The sequence below is a fragment of the Carcharhinus amblyrhynchos genome, chromosome 1 (assembly GCF_965287045.1).
Source record: "Carcharhinus amblyrhynchos chromosome 1, sCarAmb.v2.hapA, whole genome shotgun sequence".
Taxonomy (NCBI): domain Eukaryota; kingdom Metazoa; phylum Chordata; class Chondrichthyes; order Carcharhiniformes; family Carcharhinidae; genus Carcharhinus; species Carcharhinus amblyrhynchos.
In genome coordinates, this window is record NC_137324.1 from 122,538,757 (window position 1) to 122,561,987 (window position 23,231).

Consider the following 23,231-nt stretch of genomic DNA (forward strand, 5'->3'; position numbering starts at 1 on the left):
TTAACACCACGGGCACTTAATTTAACAGTCTCCTATGCGGCACCTTGTCAAGACTTGGATGCTAGCATGCAATTTAATACTGCTTACTAAAAATTCTGCACTATTTTCATCTGGGATAAATGACTATTTCTTGAAAGTTAACTGAGTGCATCAATATTTTATGAGGTATTCTCTCGGCTCCTCAGACTAAAAAAAGTTTGAAAGTTTTATGTTAACATACGTAGTCCCAATGACCACGTCCCACGTAGACTACTTGTCCATGGTCTCAAGTCAGGTGACTTACAGCTAAAAATGATATACTCACAAATTTATGTAAAAACATTTATTTTAAAACAAGTGTTCTGAAACATTATCTCAAACTGTACTATTTGTAGACCAAATATTTTTATGATCAGTAGAACATTGTGCAATACAAACTAGTTCCTTTGTATTCTTGGTCACAAAAGCCTTCAGAGCTACTTGCATTAGAATATTGATCCATCACTATATAAACAAATTATGGAGTGACACTTTGGACCCTCAAATACATTTATAACAATCCATACAGATGTGATTTATTACTTTGCAAATAATACAAAAACATCGTGCATGCAATAAACCACAATTTTTTATTTTTAAAAAAAACTTTAAAACTTGATGCAGTTCATATCTGGCAAAACGAGGAGGGCTAGAACAGTAAACTTCTGAATTGCGGCCCAGTGTTCTAGTATTTGCAATTTCACCTTCCACCTATTAGGGGAAATAAAGGGATATCAATCAAAAGCATAGTAACAAAGCAAATCAAAAGCTACATAGGAGGGAAAACACTGCACCAGTGACTCCATTGGAACAAGTTTTGGGCTTAGCTGACAGCCTTCTGAAAGTCAATCTACAATGGCCCATAGAATACCACAGAACTGTACAGAAAAATAGAGAGGGGAATATGTAAGCTTATTTGCAGGAACCCCCGAGGTGGACAAAGGCAATGCAGCAAATGACTGTTCAGTAGGCATTTGATAAGGCCTGTTGGAAATATCCAAGTATACAAGAGGAAAAATACAAGATTGGCAGACTAGAAATAGGGAATTAGGATAAATGGTTATTCAGACTGGAGGCTGGAAAATGTTGTATGTGAGGGGGTCAGTGCTGGATTCATTTTTATTGGCATACATAAATAATTTAGATGTTGGTTGAGAACATAATTTAATTGTCTGACCCTGAATGTTGGTGATTTTGGAAAACAGCAAATTTTGGATTTTGGAAAAAGAGAATTGCAAAAAATTTAAGCATGGATAGAGTAGTGGAATAAATGAAAGGTAGCAAATGCAATTTGAACTGTGAAGTAGTTCTTTATGGCAACAAAAACAAGTAAACTGAAACATATACGCAATAAAAATTACTGATGAACAAGCCGACTCAGCTGGAGCAACAGGGTGTGTGTTTCATCAATATAAGTTTAATTTTTATTCTCACAAGTAGGCTTACATTAACACTGCAATGAAATTACTGTGAAAATTCCCTAGTCGCCACACTCCGGTGCCTGTTCAGGCACACCAAGGGAGAATTTAGCACGGCCAATTCACCTAACTAGCACATCTTTCACACTGTGGGAGGAAATCGGAGCACCTAGAAGAAACCCCACACAGTCACGAGGAGAACATGCAGACTCCACACACTGAGTCAAGCTGGGAATCAAACCTGGGTCTCTGGCACTGTGAGGTAGCAATGCTAACTACTGTGCTGCCCCCTGAAAATGCAAGGGTGTGTTTTTAAAGCTACTGATAAATCCATTAAAAAGGCCTATAGAATTTGAGATTTTATAAGTAGAAGTGATAATGAACTAAACATGGGGTTATCTCAGTTATAGAGCACATTGTGCTATTTTGGACACCATTACAAAAAGGGCAGTAGAGTTGGAGAACACTACTTACACTGTGTAGACTTGCCTGCATGATGCAAGAGAAGACCTTAAATCTGAGGGGAGACTGGAATACTAAGCTATTTCCACAGGAATGTGCAATTTATCGAATGTTCTAAAATTGAATTGATTTTTGTAGGCAATGAACCCTAATGCTTATTTCCCTTTGGCTTGGGCGCCAGTGACAAGGGTTCTTCAAATTAAGATAGTCATCAAGAGCGATAACAAAGAACAACAAAGAACAACACAGCACGGGAAACAGGCCCTTCGGCCCAACGAGCCCGCGCCGCCGTCCCACTGTCTCAGTGACCTATTCATGATTTTAGTCTACGCCTGATCAGGGAGGTCCAATTTAGGGACAATTTAGTACCCAATCAATCAGCCTAAAAGCACATCTTTGGGATGTGGGAGGAGAGCAATAAGAGGAATTTATTTATGAGAAAATTTGTTACAATGTAGAATGCCTTGCTATAGGGACTGGGTTATGTGGAGAACATTGAATCGAGTTTGGAAAAATTAGATAAATACCAAAAGGAGGGAAAGATACAGAGCTATGATGGACAGAACAGGGGGCTGTGGCATTAGATTCTTGAATGAACAGCCACTGCTAAGACACCAAAATGAACTAGACGATTTCAAACACCCATAGAACTTTATTCAAACATAGTACAACTGTCTAAAGGATTGAGAACATTTAAATGAGAAAATTAAGTGTAAGATATTGAAGTTATAATGTAATCCTCAACATTTTCTGGCACTTCGCACTTACCTCTAAAACCACGCCCTCCTCCTCCTCCTCGACCTCCTCTGAAACCACCTCCTCTGCCTCCCCTGAACCCACCTGGGTAAGAAGCAAAATGAAATGACAGGAGTGAGAAAAACGTAATCAAAGTTCTTAGGTTCAGCAATGTCACGTCCACTGGCTCAAATTATTTTAATAATTTATGTACTTAAATTTTACAACTACAAATTAGTTTATGTGCATTCAAAGTAATTCTAGTAAAATCTATCTTCAAAGAACTGGACATCAAAACAATGTATTTAAAATATTGGTGAGTTCTGGCTCTTCGTTAACATTATTGAGTAAAATGAGTATAATATAAAATTTGACAAATCCAGTTTCCAGCATTAAAAATAACAGGTATTTCCAGATACCATATACAAAAATGTCTCCCTTAATTTTTAGCAATTTTGCAGAGGGTAAAATGGCAGATTGGCAGCATAGTTATTATTGTAGTGAATAAGGCCATTCGGCCCATCAAGTCCACACTGGAATGTCACAGGCATGTAGGAATGTAAACAACAAGCCCAACATCGCTTGTGTATCAAAAAAAAAAAGGATTGAGGAAATGAGACTATATCACTCTTTTTTCAGCAGAACACGATGAGCCAAATTGCCTCCTTCTGTGGTGTAATCTAAATTTCAAATAACTCCACAGAAACTTCCTGGAGAACTGACTACAGCATCAGTCATTGAAACTAACCTAATTTTTTTGCACCATCCCTTTAAAAATAAAACCTTATTGCTGAGCCACTCGGAAAAAAAAATTTCAAAAAATTAAAAAATTCTTTCTCATACACATCTATCATCTTTTTAACTTGTCTTTTTATTGAAATTCTTTTTATTAGCACACCACAGGGTACAGTAAATGCAGGGCATACAGTATTGGATAGACAGTAGAGCCTGTTCACAATTATAATGTAATTAGACACTTGATTGTTAGCGTGGGCTGTTTTAGTCAAGCTGGGGCTGTGGCTACCATATGTGGTTATTTTTTATTCATTCGTGGGATGTCAGTGTTACTGGCTGGGCCAGCATTTCATATAATCCCCACAGTGCAGAAGGCGGCCATTTGGCCAATCAAGACTGCACTGACAACATTTCGACCCAGGCCCATGTGTTCACACTGCTAGCCCCTTGACACTAAGGGGCAATTTAGCATAGCCAATCCACCTAACCTGCACATCTCTGGACCACGGGGGAAACCCATGCAGACACAGACAGAATGTGCAAACTCCAAGCAGACAGTGACCTGAGGTGCTGTGAGGCAGCAGCGTTAACCACTGTGCCAACCACATCCTTGCACAGCCCTAATTGCCCTTGAGTTGAGCGGCTTTCAGGGGACATTTTAAGAGTCAACCACATTCCTGTGGGTCTGGAATCACATTTAGACCAGACCAGGTAAGGATAGAAGATTTCCTTCCCGAGAAAAGGTATTAAGCAAACTAGATTGTTGTTTTAAAAAAAAAATCAACAATCGTTTCATGGTCATCATTAGACATTTAATTCCAGATTTTTATTGAATTCAAATTTCATCATCTGTCACATGGGATTCAAACCGAGGGGTCCCCAAAGCATCACCCTGAGTCTTTAGGTTACTAGTCCAGAGGCAATACAACTATGCCACTGTCTCCTCCATCAATGACATGCAGAAGTGGCTCTTGTAACACTTTGCTCCCAACATTCATTTTGATGCTTTCCATGTGCTTAGGCATAAGCATGCTTTGTGAGATTCATTTGCAATCTCATTATCACTGTACTTGCACCTATTGACCGAAATGTTTTTTGGGGAAAGTATCGACTCTAGCATCATCTTTGTTTTGTCATTCAAATTCAATTTTAAGGTGAAAGGGGTGATATACAAAAGTGTCTAGAGGAGCAATTTTTTCACTCAGAGGGTGGTGAGTGCCTGGAACAAGCTGCCAGAGGTAGCAGTAGCCGCGGGAACAATTTTGTCTTTTAAAAAGCATTGAGTCAGTTACATCGGTGAGAAGAGTATAGAAGGATACGGGCCAAATGCCAGCAATTGGGATTAGCTTAGGGGTTTTAAAGAAGAACAGCATGGACAAGTTGGGCCGAAGAACCTATTGCTGTAAACCTAAGGACTTATTCCATGTTGTAAATCTCTATGACTAAACAGTAGCTCCACATGGAATAACCATAATGAACATTAATGTATCAGTTGAGCTAAGCACAAAGACGTACAGCATTGATAGGATGGTTACTTGAGCACGCTTACTGACATGGTAGGATGGGGGGCGGCGCAGGGCAGAGGGAGGAGGTTGAATCAAGCTATCAGGTACATACATGTAATGATTCACACCAAAAATAAATCTAATTCAAGATTAGCTCCTTTTTCCCCTTCACTGACTGGTTATCATGAATATAACATTCTGCACTCCCCTCATTTGCGCTAATCTCTGTCTACCTTCTGCAGCACAACAAATCTATTACTCTTTCAAGGCAACCAATGTCACTGATGAGATCAAAAAATGCTTAAATAATGAAATACTGCTTACCGCCTCGGCCTCCAAATCCACCGCCTCGACCACCTCGCCCTCCTCCACGACCTCCCCTCCCTCGGCCCTTTTCACCAGGTGGCCGGGGCAAAAATCGTTGAAGAGGGAGCAGCTTTGCTGGATCAATGTAAAACTACAGAAAAAGAAAAATCAACCCAAGGGCAGCCAAAAAGAGAGCAATTGCACATAAATATGCACCTTTTTTTAAAAACAAGCTGCTTTTACTGTGCTCCGAGGAAGAAAAAAGAAACCAAAGGACATTTCCACATTTGTTATCTAAACCATTTCAGAATTTTATATTGTGCTCACATATTTGCAGGACATCCAAACATCAAATATTGTTAGACAGAATTTGCTGGGTAATTTGTACAAATTTAAATTCCAACCCCAGCTGGAGAAGGAGCTGTTAACTGAGGTCCTTATCGTAAGGGTCAAGGCCATATTCCCCATTCCCACCCCCCAAACACATTCTTATAATTTTCAAAGCAGAATACCTCGCTAGAATTTTCCTTAATATAACCTTCACAAGAAAACTCACCTTTTGTAATTTCTTAAAGGAAGTAGCTTTCATGTTATCTGATAATTTAACTGAAAAATACTATTAATTTTGGTTAAGGGAAAATTAAATAGCATTACTTATAAGCAATTGTAACCAAATAAGAGACTATACCAATATACCAACAACTGTAGTTTAATTATAAATGAACATGCTACATTTTTTTATTTCAGATCTTAAGAGATCAACAGAATTATACAAGTATTTAGTTCACATCACAGCCTCTGTGCCCTTCCTCAAGATGTACATCCTACACGCAATCTGTTCTGTAGCAGCTAAGAAATAAACCTCCTTATAATTCATGACTCACATTCTGAAATTTGCACACCCCATCCTTCCTAAAGCAGCACAATCAAAATGACAAAGAATGAAACAGAGGAAATCACAATTAAAGCATATACAAGAGTACATGAAAGTGTCATGAGAGCACAAGGATCCCAACTGCAGCAACATGTGCTTGCATTTCACGTGTCTAAAAGAAACTTCAAATTTGTCCAGCTGACTGAAAATTCTTAATGATTGCTTCACTTTTCACATTGATCTTAAGAACATTTTACTCATTTAAAGTATTAATGAATATAAAGTCTTATCTGCCACAAGTTTTATAGTTCCTAGTACAGTATTTATCTACAATGCACTCAAAAGCAAAAAAGAGATCAGGATAGACTGGCTACTGTTCATTTTAACTCTCAGAAATAGTCCCCGTCTAGCTCCAAACCCACATTACAAATTTTCCCTTTAGTGGCGTTAAAAGTGTCGGATGAGATTAGTTGGAGGAGAGGAGTGGGTTTGGGCTGACAAGAGAACTAAAGGTCTAAAATACATGGTTTATTGTGGAAAAGGGTTGATACTACAGTTCATCAGATAATTCAAAGACAATCTAAGCATAGTGAATCAAAGTTAAAAGGGGTACTTCTGAAACTATGCCTAATCCGCTGGAACCGATCACTGACAGCAAAGTGAGAGCATTCCTCAGCCCAGAGTTCTGCAACTGCATTATCCACATGTTCCCATTTAGGACTCTTACAATTATTTCAAACAAACAGTTAAAAATGATTCCCACATTTAACTCTCTGTACAGTCAGATATGATAGGTTCATTTCCATCACTTTAGGTTCTTTTCCAACACCAACTCAAAAAGGATACAAAATCTCGCAGCTGTCCAAATATTTCATCAACTTTCCCAATTTGTTCTTTGTTTTCCAAGTAAACTGGTGCGTTGAAATACGGAACTTTATTTTCTTCTGAAGTGCACTTGCAAACGATATCATCTTCACAAGGATGCATGAAATGTCCTAATACTGTAATGTTAAAACATAGCAAATTATTAAAACAACTATAATCCCATTAAATCTGCACATCATAATTTATGTGAAATAATGATACAAATAGAACTATCACAGCATTAAATGTTTTCATCCCACTATTTTTGTTGAAGTACAAGAGGCGAAAAGTGTGCTGACTTACTACACCATCGATTCCCCCGTATCAACGTTACCAATAATCTGCTGAAAATGATTGTTAAAGTATGGTAAATATTGGAAACTGACTGAATCTAATCAACACTTGCAGTCACTGGCTCAGATGCATCAGTGCTGCTGAACCCGAAGAGGGCTGAATAGAGTCAGGATCAGAATATGGCAAGTCATCGGCCACTCATGGCTGCTCCCAGGGCAAGTGAATAGGGCAGTTCATGTCCAAACTTCCCAGAGAATGATTTCAGACATGTTTTCCTGCAGGGAACTCAGATGAGGACCTCAGAGATGAACTATAGGAAAACCATGATAATGCATGTCAAGATGTTCAGCGCATTGTCAGACTAGTCAGATAGTCTCCTGAAACAAGGTTGGAACATGGAGGAGTCCAGCTCCAACATGGCATAGGACATCATGATCAGCTTGGAGCCCATCCTTTCCATTATGGAAGTGATAGGAACCTCTAGATTACCATGGATTGGTCAGGCAATGATAATGTGTCTGTCTAGCGGTCATTCTGCAGCCACAGGAGTAGCAAGCCCACTGTAGCAGCACTTGATCAGACAAAGGCACCTGCCAGGCAAACACAAAGGTGATGCATAAAGAATTAAGGGTTTTTATTGTATGATTGTAAAGTTATTTTCTATTGGCTATTACTGCTTAATGAGGATGAAGAGGACTTTGTGATGGACAGTCTAAGATGGATGCATTTTGTGGATGGTTAGGTCTATTTTGGGATAAAGATGATTATTTTTACTCAATGTGGCTCCTCAGAGGTTCTATCCAGTTGCATGAGGTCTCCTCCCACTGAGGCTGCTGTTGGCTCGGTTGGAAAGGATTTAGTTCAATATCAACAACCTGGACACCTGAATGATCTGTAGCATAGAATGCATGAATCAAATTGAACTTCAGAGGTACAGGGAGGGGTGTCCTCACCCTGCTTGGAGGCTTCCGATCAGTCCATCACTACTCACTATATTTATGATAGCCTCCCTTAGCATTGATGTTGATTCATTGCTAAGGATGACTGGAGCTTCCAGTAAATTTGTGGATAGGGCCGTCTCCCTCCCTCCTTGCAGAACATCTTTGTCTCCTCCTTCCCATGCCCTGTCCACATGCAAAGCAAGTTGTATTGGAACTATTGCCACTGCAGCTATTGTGTTGATCCAACTTGGCAGTCTGGCATTTTATCAACTCACTTGGGTCACTGGCATCTTGATATACTCCATGCCTTTGGACACAGAGGGCATGCACCTACATGTGCCATCTCACTTCATTAACACCCGTGCAGGAAGTGCACATAGCACACATGGAAAAGTCATACTAATATGTACAGGTGATGTCCAGGGTCTGCATTAGCAATAAGGCATTTGAAGCGTTGTAAATCATTTCACACTGCACTATAATAGATCATTACTATTTCTTTCAGGAAGTCAAGAATGGAGAGAAAACCAGAATACCTTCATCAATAAAAATAAAACTATTCAGCTCTATTACTGGAGAGACAGCATGAGATCTGAAGCATTATACAACTTTCTGCTGCAGCATTTAAATTATTCAGGTAATCAATAAATACTATTAGTTGGTAAACGCTTTAGTCTGCTTCACTAATCTCTGAAAAATGTAATGTTTATGCCAAGTAACTAAGACTGAGCCACAGAATTATTCCAAATATTTAATCAGAACTGCAATTAGCCTTTTGTTTAGGGACTGTGGTATCTGAGTCCGTTTTGATGCTCTTACCTACTACACTATCAGGAGGTCCCTGATCATAACCTTTACCGAAACCTCCTCGCCCACCTCCGCGGAATCCTCCACCACGTCCTCCTCTTCCTCCACCAAAGCCACCTCCTCTTCCTCCTCCAAAGCCACCTCCTCTTCCTCCTCCACCGTAGCCACCTCCTCCACCGTAGCCACCTCCTCCACCGTAGCCACCTCCTCCACCTCTTCCTCCCCCAAAGCCGCCGCCGCCTCCTCCTCTTCCTCCTCTACCAAAGCCACCTCCTCCACCACCCCGACCTCCATGGAAAGACATCTCAATCAAATATCCTGAAAGGAAATAAGATTAGTCAGTACATGAGCATTAATTCCTTTGATTGAAAGACTAACACAGAATACAATAATACAAAAAAACTTCCAGGGTTCAAAATTCACCATGAAAGGTTGCTAAGAGGCAAGCTGATCCACCCAATTTCTGCACTTTCAAATGCTGGAGGTATTGTCTCAACAGGGTATTATGTAGTTCTTTGAGGAGGTAACAAGGAAGTTAGATAAAGGAGAACCAGTGGACATGACTTATTTAGATTTCCAGAAGGCCTTTGACAAGGTGCCACATAGGAGACTGTTAAGTAAGTGCTCATGGTATTAAGGGTAAGATCCTGGCATGGACAGATGATTAGCTAACTGGCAGAAGACAGAAAGTGGGGATAAAGGGATCTTTTTCAGGATGGCAGCCAGTGACTAGTAGTGTGCTTCAGGGGTCAGTGCTGGGACCACAACTTTTCACAATATACATTAACGATTTGAAAGAAGGAACTGAAGGCACTGTTGCTAAGTTTGTAGATGATACAAAGATATGTAGAGGGACAGGTAGTATTGAGGAAGCAGGGGGCTACAGAAGGACTTGGACAGGTTAGGAGAGCAAAGAAGTGGCAGATGGAATATAATGTGGAAAAGTGAGAGGTTATGCACTTTGGAAGGAGACATGGAGGCACAGACTATTTTCTAAATGGAAAAATGCTTAGGAAATCAGAAACACAAAGAGACTTGGGAGTCATTGTTCAAGATTCTCAAAGTTAATGTGCAGGTTCAGTCCGCAATTAGGAAGGCAATTGCAATGTTAGCGTTCATGTTGAGAGGGCTAGAATACAGGAACAGGGATGTACTTCTGAGGCCGTATAAGGCTCTGGTCAGACGCCATCCACTTTGGTAGGAATAATGGTAGGAAGGATTATTACTTACGTGGCGAAAAACTGCAGCAGGCGACGGTGCAGAGGGACCTTGGGGTCCTTGTGCATGAGTCGCAAAAACCCAGCTTGCAGGTGCAGCAGGTGGTCAGGAAGGTGAATGGGATGCTGGCCTTCATAGCGAGGGGGATTGAATATAAAAGTAGGGAGGTCTTGCTGCGGCTGTATAGGGCATTGGTGAGGCCACAGCTGGAGTACTGTGTGCAGTTTTGGGCGCCGTACTTACGCATGGATATTTTGGCCTTGAAGGGAGTACAGAGGAGGTTTATTAGGCTGATACCGGAGTTGAGGGGGTTGAGCTATGAGGAGAGGCTGAATAAACTAGGCTTGTACTCGTTAGAGTTTAGAAGAATGAGGGGAGATCTCATTGAGACGTATAAGATGATGAATGGGATGGATAGGAGAGAGGTGGAGAGACTCTTCCCGCTCAGAAAGGACAGTAGGACTAGGGGGCACAGCCTCAAGATAAAGGGGGGGGCGGTTTAGAACGGAGTTGAGGAGGAACTTCTTCACTCAAAGGGTGGTGAATCTCTGGAATTCTCTGCCTGTTGAAGTGGTGGAGGCTACCTCGCTAAATATTTTTAAGACGCGGGTTGATGGGTTTTTGATAAGAGAGGGGATTAAGGGTTATGGGGAGAGGGCGGGAATGTGGAACTGAGCCACGACAGATCAGCCATGATCTTATTGAATGGTGGGGCAGGCTCGAAGGGCTAGATGGCCTACTCCTGCTCCTACTTCTTATGTACTGTGAACAGTTTTGCGCCCCATATCTAAGGCAGGATGTGCTGGCCTTGAAAAGGGTCCTGAGGAGGTTCACAGGAATCATCGCTGGAATGAAGGGTTTGTTGTATGAGGAAAGGCTGAGGACTCTAGGTCTGTACTCGTTGGAGTTTAGAAGGATGAGGGGGGATCTTACTGAAACTTGCGAGGTCTGGATAGAGTGGATGTGGAGAGGATGTTTCTACCAGTAAGAAAAACTAGAATCAGAGGGCAAAACCTCAGGCTAAAGGGACAATCCTTTAAAACAGAGCTGAAGGGGAATTTCTTCAGCCAGGGAGTGGTGAATCTGTGCAATTCTTTGCTGAAAAGGCTGTGAAGCTAGGTCATTGAGTGTCTTTTAAGACAGAGGTAGATAGGTTTTTGATTAATAAAGATATCAGGAGTTACAGGGAAAAGAGAGGAGAATGGGAATGAGAAAAATATCAGCCATGATTGAATGGCGGAGCAGACTCGATGGGCCAAGTGGCTTAATTCTGCTCCTATGTCTTATGATCTTAAAACATCAGGAAATGCAGTTACATTTAATAGTTAAGAGTGCAAAGATGGACCAGTTTAATTATGAGGCAGACACGGATAATGCTTGTCAGACTGACAATTTATTTCAGGACACATTCAAAACCATTAACTGATCAGATGTTCTCCGTCCAACAGGAACAAAAAAGAAGTTGCCTGGTATGGTGGGAAGGTCTTATGAGGAAAGGCTGAGGGACTTGAGGATGTTTTCGTTAGAGAGAAGAAGTTTAAGAGGTGACTTAGAGACATATAAGATGATCAGAGGATTAGACAGCGTGGACAGTGAGAGCCTTTTTCCTCGGATGGAAATGACTAGCATGAGGGGACATAACTTTAAATTGAGGAGTGACAGATATAGGATAAATGTCAGAAGTAGGTTCTTTACTCAAAGTGTAAGAGCGTGGAATGCCCTGCCTGCAACAATAGTGGATTCGCCAACATTAAGGGCCTTTAAATGGTCATTGGCTAAACATATGGATGATACTGGAATACTGTAGGTTAGATGGGCTTTAGATTGGTTTCACAGGTCAGCACAACATTGAGGGCTGAAGGGTCTGTACTGCCCATTTTATTTGCTATCAGGAAATGCAGTGCAGAAAACTGACAAGGCATCACATTCAACTACTTAATCATAGAATCATACAGCGCAGAAAGAGGCCCTTTGGCCCATCGAGTCTGCAACGACCACAATCCCACCCAGATCCTACCCCCATATCCCTACATATTTTACCTGCTAATCCCTCCAACCTAAGCATCCTAGTACACTAAGGGGCAATTTTAGCATGGTCAATCAACCTAACCTGCACATCTTTGGACTGTGGGAGGGAACCGGAGCACCCGGAGGAAATCCACACAGACACGAGGAGAATGTGCAAACTCCACACAGACAGTGACCCAAGCCAGGAATCAAACCCAGATCCCTGGAGCTGTGAAGTAGCAGTGCTAACCACTGTGCTACTGTGCCACCCAACTACTTCATAACCTCTCTGTACCTCTGCTATTCTCAAAGATTACATGTGAGGAGCTTGTGGATATATATTAAAGATTGAAAAATTATGCTCAGCTGCCTCCAGCACTGCACTTAAACCATGGCTAGAATTTTATGCTCCCCATCAGTGGGTTCTGAAGATGACAGGTGGTAAATAGCATGGACAGGATTCTCTCTGGGATCCTGCCCAGACTAAGCCATATGTGATTTCACCATTGGCAGACAGGGGTTTAGCTGGGAAGCCCATCAATCTTCCTATTACTTCTTGCCCAGTCTTTAATATTCAGGAAGAGTCTCCACTGGAAGGGCTCTTTAGGTTGGGGGCACGCATCCACCAACAACGAGATCACCCTCCTCACAACACTCTTCCCCCCACCTCCCTGGGACCCCGATACTCACCATCACTGTGGTTCCCAGGCACTATGCTGTAGTACATCTTCTGGCCACCGCAGTGCTGTGTCCGAATGGGCTGGAGAGCTGTCAGCTGATTTGCTTGACTGACAGCTCTCCATGGCAGAACTTTCTTCCAAGTGCAGATGGAAGTCTTGCCTGCTGCCAATCAATGTTCATTAAAACATGAAATGGCAGCGGGACTGTCAGGGATGAGTTCCCCACCGACTCTCCGGATGACGGGTGCTGAGTAGTGGCCATCCTGAAAATTCAGTCCCAGGTCTCTTTCTCCTGGCCTCAGAAAGTTTATTAAAATTTCACCCCCTACTAATCATGAAAACCATGTCATCTTCTTCCTTATCCAGGTAGAATTGGGAAGCTTAGAAGAAAGAAATGGGACAGCCAAAATATTACAGGTAGAATTAGGAATATTTGAGATAGAGCTCAGAGTGTTAAAAATAGACAGGGCAGCCAATCCAGACGATATTCAGTTGGGAGTACTGAGGGAGGAGGAACAAGGGTTACATCAGCCCCTGCCCCTATTTTATCAGATAGTTAGAGACTAGGATTGTTTCTTTCGACTGGAAGGAGGTCAATGGACAACTGGAAAAAGAAATGGACTTGAGAGAATCATTGGGGATGCTGTATGATATTTAGATAGAGAATTATATATCAGGGCTAATTAAGGTGACTGTATTTTGAAGCGTTGCTTGTGGTTCAGCTGTTGTCCCACCTCATTCCTCAGAGCCAGACCCAAAAGCCCTGGAGACTTAACAGATGGGCATACTTTTCTTCTTCATCTCACAACTAATGTTTTCGCCATCCAGGGAGCTCTGGTTTTCTTTATCCTTTTCTTCCTCCTCCTAGGTATATACCACAACTACATCCAAACTATCTCCTCTTTTCATTAGCCGTCAACCTTTTAGATTTCAGTTTATTTGCACCAGATTCAGTATCCCATCACTGGAATTGAGCTCTTCCCCCAATATTCTGGATTGCTTTGTCTTTTTCATAGCTAACCTAATCTTAACAATGCTATGATTTACTGTCCCTTAACTTTACCATGCATTCACACATATACTGCAAACCTACTTTAAATCTTACTGAAATGTTTTTTTACTCAGATCCCTCTAAATACCTTACTATTTCTTACACTAGTGCTAGCTGCCCACCCAATTTTCAATGCATTTTGTTTTTCCTTCCAATATTATGTCCTGGTTCCCATTTTTCCCTTCCAATTTCAGGTAAACTCTCCTCAATAACACTAGAAACTGCCCAAAAGGAAATTGGTTGCAGTACTGCTCAAGTGCTAACCATCCACCCTGTACACAGGCTCAAGATAAAGGCGGGGGGGGGGGGGGGGGGGGGGTTTAGAACGGAGTTGAGGAAGAACTTCTTCACTCAAAGGGTGGTGAATCTCTGGAATTCTCTGCCCGTTGAAGTGGTGGAGGCTGCCTCGCTAAATATATTTAAGACACGGGTTGATAGGTTTTTGATAGGCAAGGGGATTAGGGGTTATGGGGAGAGGGCAGGAAGGTGGAACTGAGACACGACAGATCGGCAATGATCTTATTGAGTGGTGGGGCAGGCTTGAAGGGCTAGATAGCCTACTCCTGCTCCTATTTCTTATGTTCTTTACGTACAGGTCCTAACCTCCCCCAGAACCAGTCCTAAAGTTCAGGAATCTGAAGTTCACGCTCCTGCACAATCTCTCCAGCCACATCTTCATCTTTCTATTTTTATACTCACTAGTGCATAGCATCAGGAATGATGTGGAGATTTCTATGTTTAAAGTTTATTAGTCACAAGTAAGGCGCACATTAACACTGCAATGAAGTTACTGTGAAATTCCCCTGGTCACCACAGTCAGGTGCCATTTGGGATCAATGCACCTAACCAGCACATTTTTCAGAATGCGGGAGGAAACCCAGCACCCGGAGGAAACCCATACAGACATGGGGAGAATGTGCAAACTCCACACAGACAGTTATCCAAGCCGGGAATTGAACTCGTGTCCCTGATGCTGTGAAGGAGCAGTGCTAACCGCTGTGCTACCATGCTGCTCCATTTGAGAACTTGCTTCTTAATCCCTTTTCTTGCTCTCCAAAATATGCCTGCAGGACTTCACCCTTCTTTCCACCTCTATGTTGTTGCTCCCAATAAGGACAACTACCGGCTGTTCACCCTCCCACCTCAGAATGCTTTACAGCAGCTCATTGACATCCTTGATCCTGGGGATCCAAGGAGGCAACATACCATCTTTGCCTCATGCTCCCTGCCACAAATGCCTGGCTGTTACACCTAAATGCAGAATCTCAATCTGTTGCTTTGCCACACTTCCTCCTGTCATCCTCCCACTTGCTAGTTTGGTTTGACACTTCAGGACTTCTGCGCTATTTGCTTGGTTTTCCATGACTCCCTAGCTTTTGCCCATTTCTCTTCTGCCAGAAAATGCTTAATCTGCATCTTCTCACACCAAGAAATTTGCTATTCACAAAACGCTCAAACTTGCAGGTGTTACACTGTTATGCTCCAAAACTTTAATGAGTCAGTCTAGCTAATATAACATGCAGGAAAGCAGAAGCATCCTGGAAATCATAGAAATCCCACAATGCAGAAGGAGGCCATTTGGCCCATTGAGTCTGCGCCAACCACAATCCTACCATGTCCTTGCCCCACATATTTACCCCACTAATCCCTCTAACTTATGCATCCCGGGCCACTAAGGGACAATTTAACGTGACCGATCAACCTAACCTGCACATCTTTGGACTGTGGGAGGAAACCGGAGCACCCGGAGGAAACCCACGCAGACACAGGGAGAATGTGCAAACTCTACACAGACAGTGACCCAAGCTGGGAATCGAACCCGGGACCCTGGCGCTGAGGCAGCAGTACAAACTACTGTACCACCATACCACCCGAGTTCCCAAATGGAACCAGGATGTGCACTCCATGGGACTGAAATGCCCTGCCGTACCTCTACTGACTGGACTATTAACTAACTTAATGGAAATAATCCCAAGATGCAAGTAAATCCAAGGATCACAATCTCAAGTTGTAGAGTCCCTGAAGTGCAGAAGGAAGTCATCTGGCACATCAAGCCTGCAACAACAATTCTACCCAGGCCCTATCCCCATAACCCCACATAGTTATCCTGCTAATCCTCCTGACAGATCAACCAACCTAACCCACACATCTTTAGAGTGTGGGAGGAAACTGGAACACCTGGAGAAGACCCACAAAGTTTCATCCAGGTTAGTAACAGAAGGTGAATATTTTCCAAGGGAACAGTGGGTCGGGATGAGGAATTGCAAGATAACGAATAAAGAAAATTACAGCACAGGAACAGGCCCTTTGGCCCTCCAAGCTGCACCGACCATGCTGCCTGACTTGCCGATTTTTAAACTGCATTCCCCAGCTGATGAAAGCAAGCATGGCATATGCCTTCTTGACTACCTTCTCCACCTGCATTGTTACTTTCAGTGACCCACGTACCTGTAGACCCAGATCCCTCTGTCTATCAATACTCTTAAGGGTTCTGCCATTTACTGTATATTTCCTATCTGTATTCAACCTTCCAAAATGTATTACCTTACATTTGTCCCAATTAAACTCCATCTAAGAACATAAGAAATAGGAGCAGGAGTAGGCCATCTAGCCGTTCGAGCCTGCCCCGCCATTCCATAAGATCATGGCTGATCTGAAGTGGCTCAGTTCCACTTTCCCGCTTTCTCCCCATAACCCTTAATTCCCTTGTCTGTCAAAAACCTATCTACCCGTGTCTTAAATATATTTAGCGAGATAGCCTCCACCACTTCAACGGGCAGAGAATTCCAGAGGTTCACCACCCTTTGATTGAAGAAGTTCCTCCTCAACTCCGTTCTAAACTGCCCCCCCCCTCTTATCTTGAGGCTGTGCCCTCTAGTCCTGCTGTCCTTTCTGAGCAGGAAGAATCTCTCTGCCTCTACCCTATCCATCCCTTTCATTATCTTATACGTCTCTATAAGATCCCCCCTCATCCTTTTAAACTCCAACGAGTACAGACCCAGTCTATTTAGTCTCTCTTCGTAGTCTAACCCCCTCATCTCCGGTATCAGCCTAGTGAACCTCCTCTGCACTCCCTCCAAGGCCAAAATAGCCTTGCGCAAGTGCGGCAACCAAAACTGCACACAGTACTCCAGCTGCGGCCTCACCAGTACCCTGTACAGTTGCAGCATCTGCCATCTCTCTACCCAAGCCTCTAACCAATCTATATTCTGCTGCATCCTCTGATGGTCCTCATCCCTGTCTGCGAATCCACCAATCTTTGTGTCGCCTGCAAACTTAATCAAACCAGTTACATTCTCCTCCAAATCATTTATATGTATTACAAACAGCAAAGATCCAAGCACTGATCCCTCAGGAATGCCATTTGTCACGATGTGGAGATGCCGGCGTTGGACTGGGTGTGAACGCACTAAGAAGTCTCACAACATCAGGCTAAAGTCCATCAAGTTTATTTGGTAGTGGTGTTTACTATCAAATAAACCTGTTAGACTTTAACCTGGTGTTGTGAGACTTCTTACTGTGAATGCAACTTGTCACAGTCCTCCATTCAGAAACACAACCTTCCACTGCTACCCTCTGTCTTCTATTATCAAGCCAGTTCTGCATCTATCTTGCCAGCTCACCTCTGATCCCATGCGATTTCACCTTCTGCACCAGTCTGCCATGAGGGACCTTATCAAAGGCCTTACTGAAGTCCATGTAGATAACAACTACTGCCCTACTCTCATCAATTATCTTCGTCACTTCCTCGAAAAACTCAACCAAGTTAGTGAGACATGACTCCCCTTTCACAAAACCATGTTGCCTCTCGCTAACATGTCCACTTATTTCCAAGTGGGAGTAAATCCTTCTCAAAGAATCCTCTCCAATAATTTCCCTACCACTGACATAAGGCTCACCGGCTTGTAATTACCTGGATTATTCTTGCTACCCTTCGTAAATAAAGGAACAACACTGGCTATTCTCTAATCCTCTGGACCTCCCCTGTATACAGTAAGGAGCAAAGATTTCTCTCAAGGCCAGCAATTTCCTCTCTTGCCTCTCTCAGTATTTTGGGGTACATCCCTTCAGGACCTGGGAACTTGTCTACCTTAATGTTTCTGAAGAACCCCAATACTACCTCCTTTTTGATCTCAACATGACTCAAACTATCTACACATCCTTTCCCAGATTCATCATTCACCAAGTCCTTCTCTTTGGTGAATACTGATGCAAAGTACTCATTTAATAGCTTGCCCATTTCCTCTGGCTCCATGCACTGATTCCCTCCCCTGTTCTTCAGTGGGCCAACTCTCTTCCTGGATACCCTCTTGCTCTTTATATTTGTATAAAAAGCCTTGAGATTTTCCTTAATCCTGCTGGCCAATGATTTTTCGTGACCTCTTTTAGCCCTCCTTACTCCTTGCTTCAGTTTCTTCCTACTTTCCTTGTATTCCACACTTGCTTCGTGTGTTCACAGCCTGCTAGCCTTGACAAATGCTTCTTATTGTCTTTGACTAGGCTCACAATATATCTCGTTGTTCAATGTTCCCAAAACTTGCCATACTTAGCCTTCATCCTTACAGGAACGTACTAGTCCCGAATCCCTATCAACTTACACTTGAAAGCCTCCCACATACCAGATGTTGATTTGCTCTTAAACATCTGCCCGCAATCTACATTCTTCAGTTCCTGCTAATATTGTTGTAATTAGCCTTCTCACAGTTTAGCACCTTAATTTGAGGACTACACTGAAAATTACACTTTCCTTTATCCATCAGTACCTCAAAGCTTACTGAATTGTGGTCTTTAGCTCTCTAGTTGAACTATCTACATACTGTTTCAAGAAGAACTCCTGGAATCACCTGACAAACTCTGACCCATCTTTGCCCCCAGCACTAAGTGAGTCCCAGTCAATACAGGGGAAGTTAAAATCTCCCACAACAACCCTGTTACTCTAACATCTTGTTAAAATTTGCCTTCATATCTGTTCCTCTATGTCCCACTGGCTGTCAGGCGGACTTTAGTAAACACCCAACATTGTGACTACACCCTTCCCATTCCTGAGCTCTACCCATATTGCCTCACTGTTTGAGCCCTCAGAGGTGTCCTTCTGCAGTCCAGCTGTGATATTCTCCTTAACCAGAAGTGCAACTTCCTCATCCCTTTTACATCCCCTTCTATCCCGCCTGAAGCATCTGTTTCCTGGAATGTTAACTGCCAATCCTGTCCTACCCTTAACTTTAAGATACTTTAGGAAGACTTGGGCATGGAGCTGGGAAGCAATGTGTTGAACAGCTTTAGACAGGAAATGGAAATTGGGAAGGTAATAATTAAGGAAGGTAAATAGGTCAAGTCTATTTTGAAGGCTCCAAGTACCTCTGAGGAGCAATATCTTCCTAAAGTATCTTGGAATTCCTTGTCCAGTCTGCTCTAATGAAAAACTGACCCAAAACATTAACTCTGTATTTCTTCCTCTCAACAGATATTACCTGAAGTGTTTTAAGCATTTTGTTTTTATGCCTCTCCAATGCTTCTCAAACCCTTCCGCTCCCAGTCACCTGAGCAAATTCCACTCTCATGATCTGATGTCATCCCTTTCCCCGGACACTACATCACAAACTTGGCATAATTATCAAATGTGATTCAAGCTTAAAGCCACATGCTATCCATTTCAGCAAGTTCATTCCCTTCCACCTCCATAACATTTTCAATTGTCCCTCCCTCCTTCAGGTTTCACATATCCTTAGCTATACCCTACTCCCTCTGGAATCTCATGTTCTATAAACCCCCATTGTTCAGATTTCTTTGCTTCATGTCCACTTCATTCACTCTGCCATCTGTGGGATCGTTTTTTAATCATTTAGTCGCCTTTTCTGAAACAGTCTCCATCAATTCTTAACTCATTTTTCTTTTCTACCTTAAATCTGATTCAATCAAGTTTTCCAAGACAATTATGAGTATTACTTCCTAGATCAGTATTCATCCATCATGCAGTCTTGGGACATTTTATACATTAAAGGTGCCATTCAAATTCAAGTTCTTGCCACGCAAGTGTAGAACAATTAGGAAATAATAGTGACCATAAAATGTTTGGATTCCAAGTGAAAAATAAATCAGAAAGGAACCATGAATGAACTGAAGAGTGGAGCGAGAGGCCTACATTAGTTCACTAATGCACAGTGCAAACGGTGTGGACCGCTGACCATTTTCATAGAATCCCTACAGCACAAAAGGAGACTATTTGGCCTTTCGAGTCTGCACCAACAATAATACACGGCCCTATCCCTGCAACCCCATCAAAAAAGACAGTAGGACTAGGGGGCACAGCCTCAAGATAAAAGGGGGGCGGTTTGGAACGGAGTTGAGGAGGAACTTCTTCACTCAAAGGGTGGTGAATCTCTGGAATTCTCTGCCCGTTGAAGTAGTGGAGGCTGCCTCGCTAAATATTTTTAAGACGCGGGTTGATGGGTTTTTGATAAGAGAGGGGATTAAGGGTTATGGGGAGAAAGCGGGAAAGTGGAACTGAGCAGCGACAGATCAGCCATGATCTTATTGAATGGCGGGACAGGCTCGAAGGGCTAGATGGCCTACTTCTGCTCCTATTTCTTATGTTTACCCTGCTAGTCCACCTAACAAGGCCAATCAACCTAACCTATCTCTGGACTGTAGAAGGAAACAGCAGCACCCGGAGAAAACCAAGGCAGACACATGGAGAATGTGCAGATTCTTCACAGTGACCCAAGGCCAGAGGTGAATCCAGGTCCTTGGCCCGGTGAGACAGCAGCGCTAACCACTGTACCACTCATTCTTTACGGGAGGGGGCGGGGGAAGGGGGGTAAAAACACACCACCTCAATTTTACTTCTCATGTCTCAACCAGCCGATCATCCAAAAATCGCTGGAATTACTGCTACAATACGGGACAAAAGATTGGCTTAGGGCGTTTATGGAGTTCTTTCATCTCTCGACCTCTTGAGAGGAGAACTGAGTACATCAGTTCTTCAAGTACTATCATTGCAAAAAGAAAATGATTCCTGTGAAAGAAATGAATGGTAAAAAAAAGGCAGATTATCGTCGAACCGGTTTCCAGAACAAGTTTGTCGGCAACAGTGCCTCAGCTCCAGAGCCATGCCTGTTATGAGGAGTAGCAACGAAGGGGAGACAAGTTGACACATGAGCCAATGTAGCGATCTATCCACCGCTCTGAACAATGTGGCTACAACAGCCGTGAGCAACATTGTTGCAGTTGTTAGTGCACGGCTCCATTCACTCACCGAATCTTGGCCCAGATTTAGAATGTTGCCCAGAGCACGTACTCCACTCTCCTTCGGCCACGTGCACTCAACCCCTCCTTCAAGAAGCGAAAGGCACAAACCTCATTCACTTATCCAGTCACTTTGCAAAGCCTGTGCCTCTGTATTATAAAACATACGATTATAAAATGATTTTACATTACACAGCTCAGCCTCAACTGTTACGTTTCAAATTTCGAATCATCCTCAACTTTTTTTGCTGCCAGCTTGGAATTCGATATTTTAGCAACTTTACGACAGTTTTCAGACACTTCCTGCCCCTGTGACCTGCCGTATTACGAATATCGCCCGGCTCTCCCCCACACCCCTCGGAAAAGAATCAAAACTATCCAGAGCGGCTGTGCGCCCTCGACCGGCCGGATGTATGTATTACACAGTAAAAAGTCTGACCACACCAGGTTTAAGTCCAACCGGTTTATTTGATAGTAAACTCACTAGCTTTCGGGGTGAAGTCCCTGGCGAAGTCCCTTCAAATAAATACTATCAAATAAATCGGTTGGACTTAAACCTGGTGTTGTCAGACTTTTTACTGTGTTTACCCCAGCCCAATGCCGGCGTATCCACATCACATATGTATTACACCAGGCAGCGAAAAAGACGGTTCCCCCTGCAAGATGCAGATGTGCATTACAGCTGTGCATTTTGTACACCAGCCCTGGGTGCCTCATGTGAATAGAAGGCTAATCACCCTATTTAAGAGTCTCCACCAAGCCACTGAGAAATCCACAAGGGAAAGTTTCAGTTTTTTTTAAATTCGAATGAGGAGTACAGTTTTTTTCCAAAAACATACTTTATTCATAAAAATCTCAAATGAACTATTGCAAATCTACATGGCTTTGAATTGCAAACAGTGCAGAATCAAAACATTTTTACATTTTTATACAAATTACAGTCAATACATTCCAATACTTAAAATTATATACGGGCCTCAATAAATTACTGTGTGCCGTTATTGCTCAGATTGGCACACAGTTACGCAGGTCGAGGGTATTCTGCAGTTCCCGGGCCCTCGGTCTGCCTCCATTGAAAGGCCTTATAGTGTGGCCTTTCCCCTTTGTGCCTATGCAGCGGCTGTCCCAAGCTTCAGCGCGTCCCTCAGCACGTAGTCCTGGACCTTGGAATGTGCCAGTCTGCAACACTCAGTCGAGGACAGTTCTTCCAGCTGGAAGATCAGCAAGTTTCAGGCAGACCAAAGTGCGTCCTTCACCGAGTTGATGACCCTTCCAGCAGCAGTTGATATTTGTCTCAGTGTGCGTCCCCGGAAACAGCCCGTAGAGCAGAGTCCTGTGTCACTGAGCTGCTCGGGACGAACCTCGACAAATACCATTGCATCTCACTCCAGACCTTCTTTGCAAAGGCACATTCTACAAGGAGGTGTGCGACCATCTTATCAGCCCCGCAGCTGCTTCGAGGGCAGCGTGCGGTACTGTTGAGATCTCGAGCGTGCATAAGGGATCTGACGGGGAGTGCCCTTCTCACCACCGGCCAAGCCAGATCTTGGTGCTTGTTTGTCAGTTCTGGTGATGAGGCGTTCTGCCAGATGACACTGACAGTCTGCTCAGGGAACCATCCGACAGGATCCACCATCTCCTTTTCTCTCAGGGCCCAAGGACGTTACGTGCTGACCACTGCTTAATCGCCATGTGGTCAAAGGTGTGTTTGCGGAAAAAATTCTCCACGAGGGACAGGTGCTACGGTACGGTCCAACTACTCGGAGCGTGCCACGGCAGTGTGGCCAGACCCATCCTTCGCGACACTCGGGACAGGTAGAACCTCAAAAAGTAGTGGCACTTGCTGTTAGTGTACCGAGGATCTACGCACAGCTTGATGCAGCTGCACACAAAGGTAGCCATCAGGATGAGAGCGGCGTTGGGAACGTTTTTCCCTCCGTTGTCTGGAGATTTGTGCATCGCCTCCCTCTGGACGCGATCCATCTTTGATCTCCAGATAAACTTGATGATGGCCTGCGTCACTGCTGCAGTGCAGGAATTGGGGATAGGTTACACCTGCGCCACGTACAAC

General features: G+C 43.2%; 1 protein-coding gene across 3 annotated transcripts; it reads right to left on the reverse strand.

Moving 5' to 3' along the window:
• Window positions 1–307: 307 nt before the first annotated feature.
• gar1 (GAR1 homolog, ribonucleoprotein) lies at window positions 308–21,458 on the reverse strand. Of its 3 annotated transcripts, XM_080199306.1 has the most exons (8): window positions 21,171–21,458; window positions 9,128–9,277; window positions 8,972–9,085; window positions 6,900–7,054; window positions 5,736–5,795; window positions 5,198–5,330; window positions 2,667–2,738; window positions 308–729 (listed from the first exon to the last, which is right to left on the reverse strand). In XM_080199306.1, the coding sequence occupies exons 2-8, from the start codon at window positions 9,261–9,263 to the stop codon at window positions 719–721; spliced, it is 681 nt and encodes a 226-aa protein (XP_080055432.1). In that variant the 5' UTR covers window positions 9,264–9,277; window positions 21,171–21,458; the 3' UTR covers window positions 308–718. The 3 variants fall into 3 exon arrangements, with proteins under 3 accessions (XP_080055432.1, XP_080055423.1, XP_080055441.1); XM_080199297.1 differs by having other exon boundaries at window positions 8,972–9,277; window positions 21,272–21,458; XM_080199315.1 differs by having other exon boundaries at window positions 8,972–9,277.
• Between the last annotated feature and the right edge of the window lie 1,773 nt (window positions 21,459–23,231).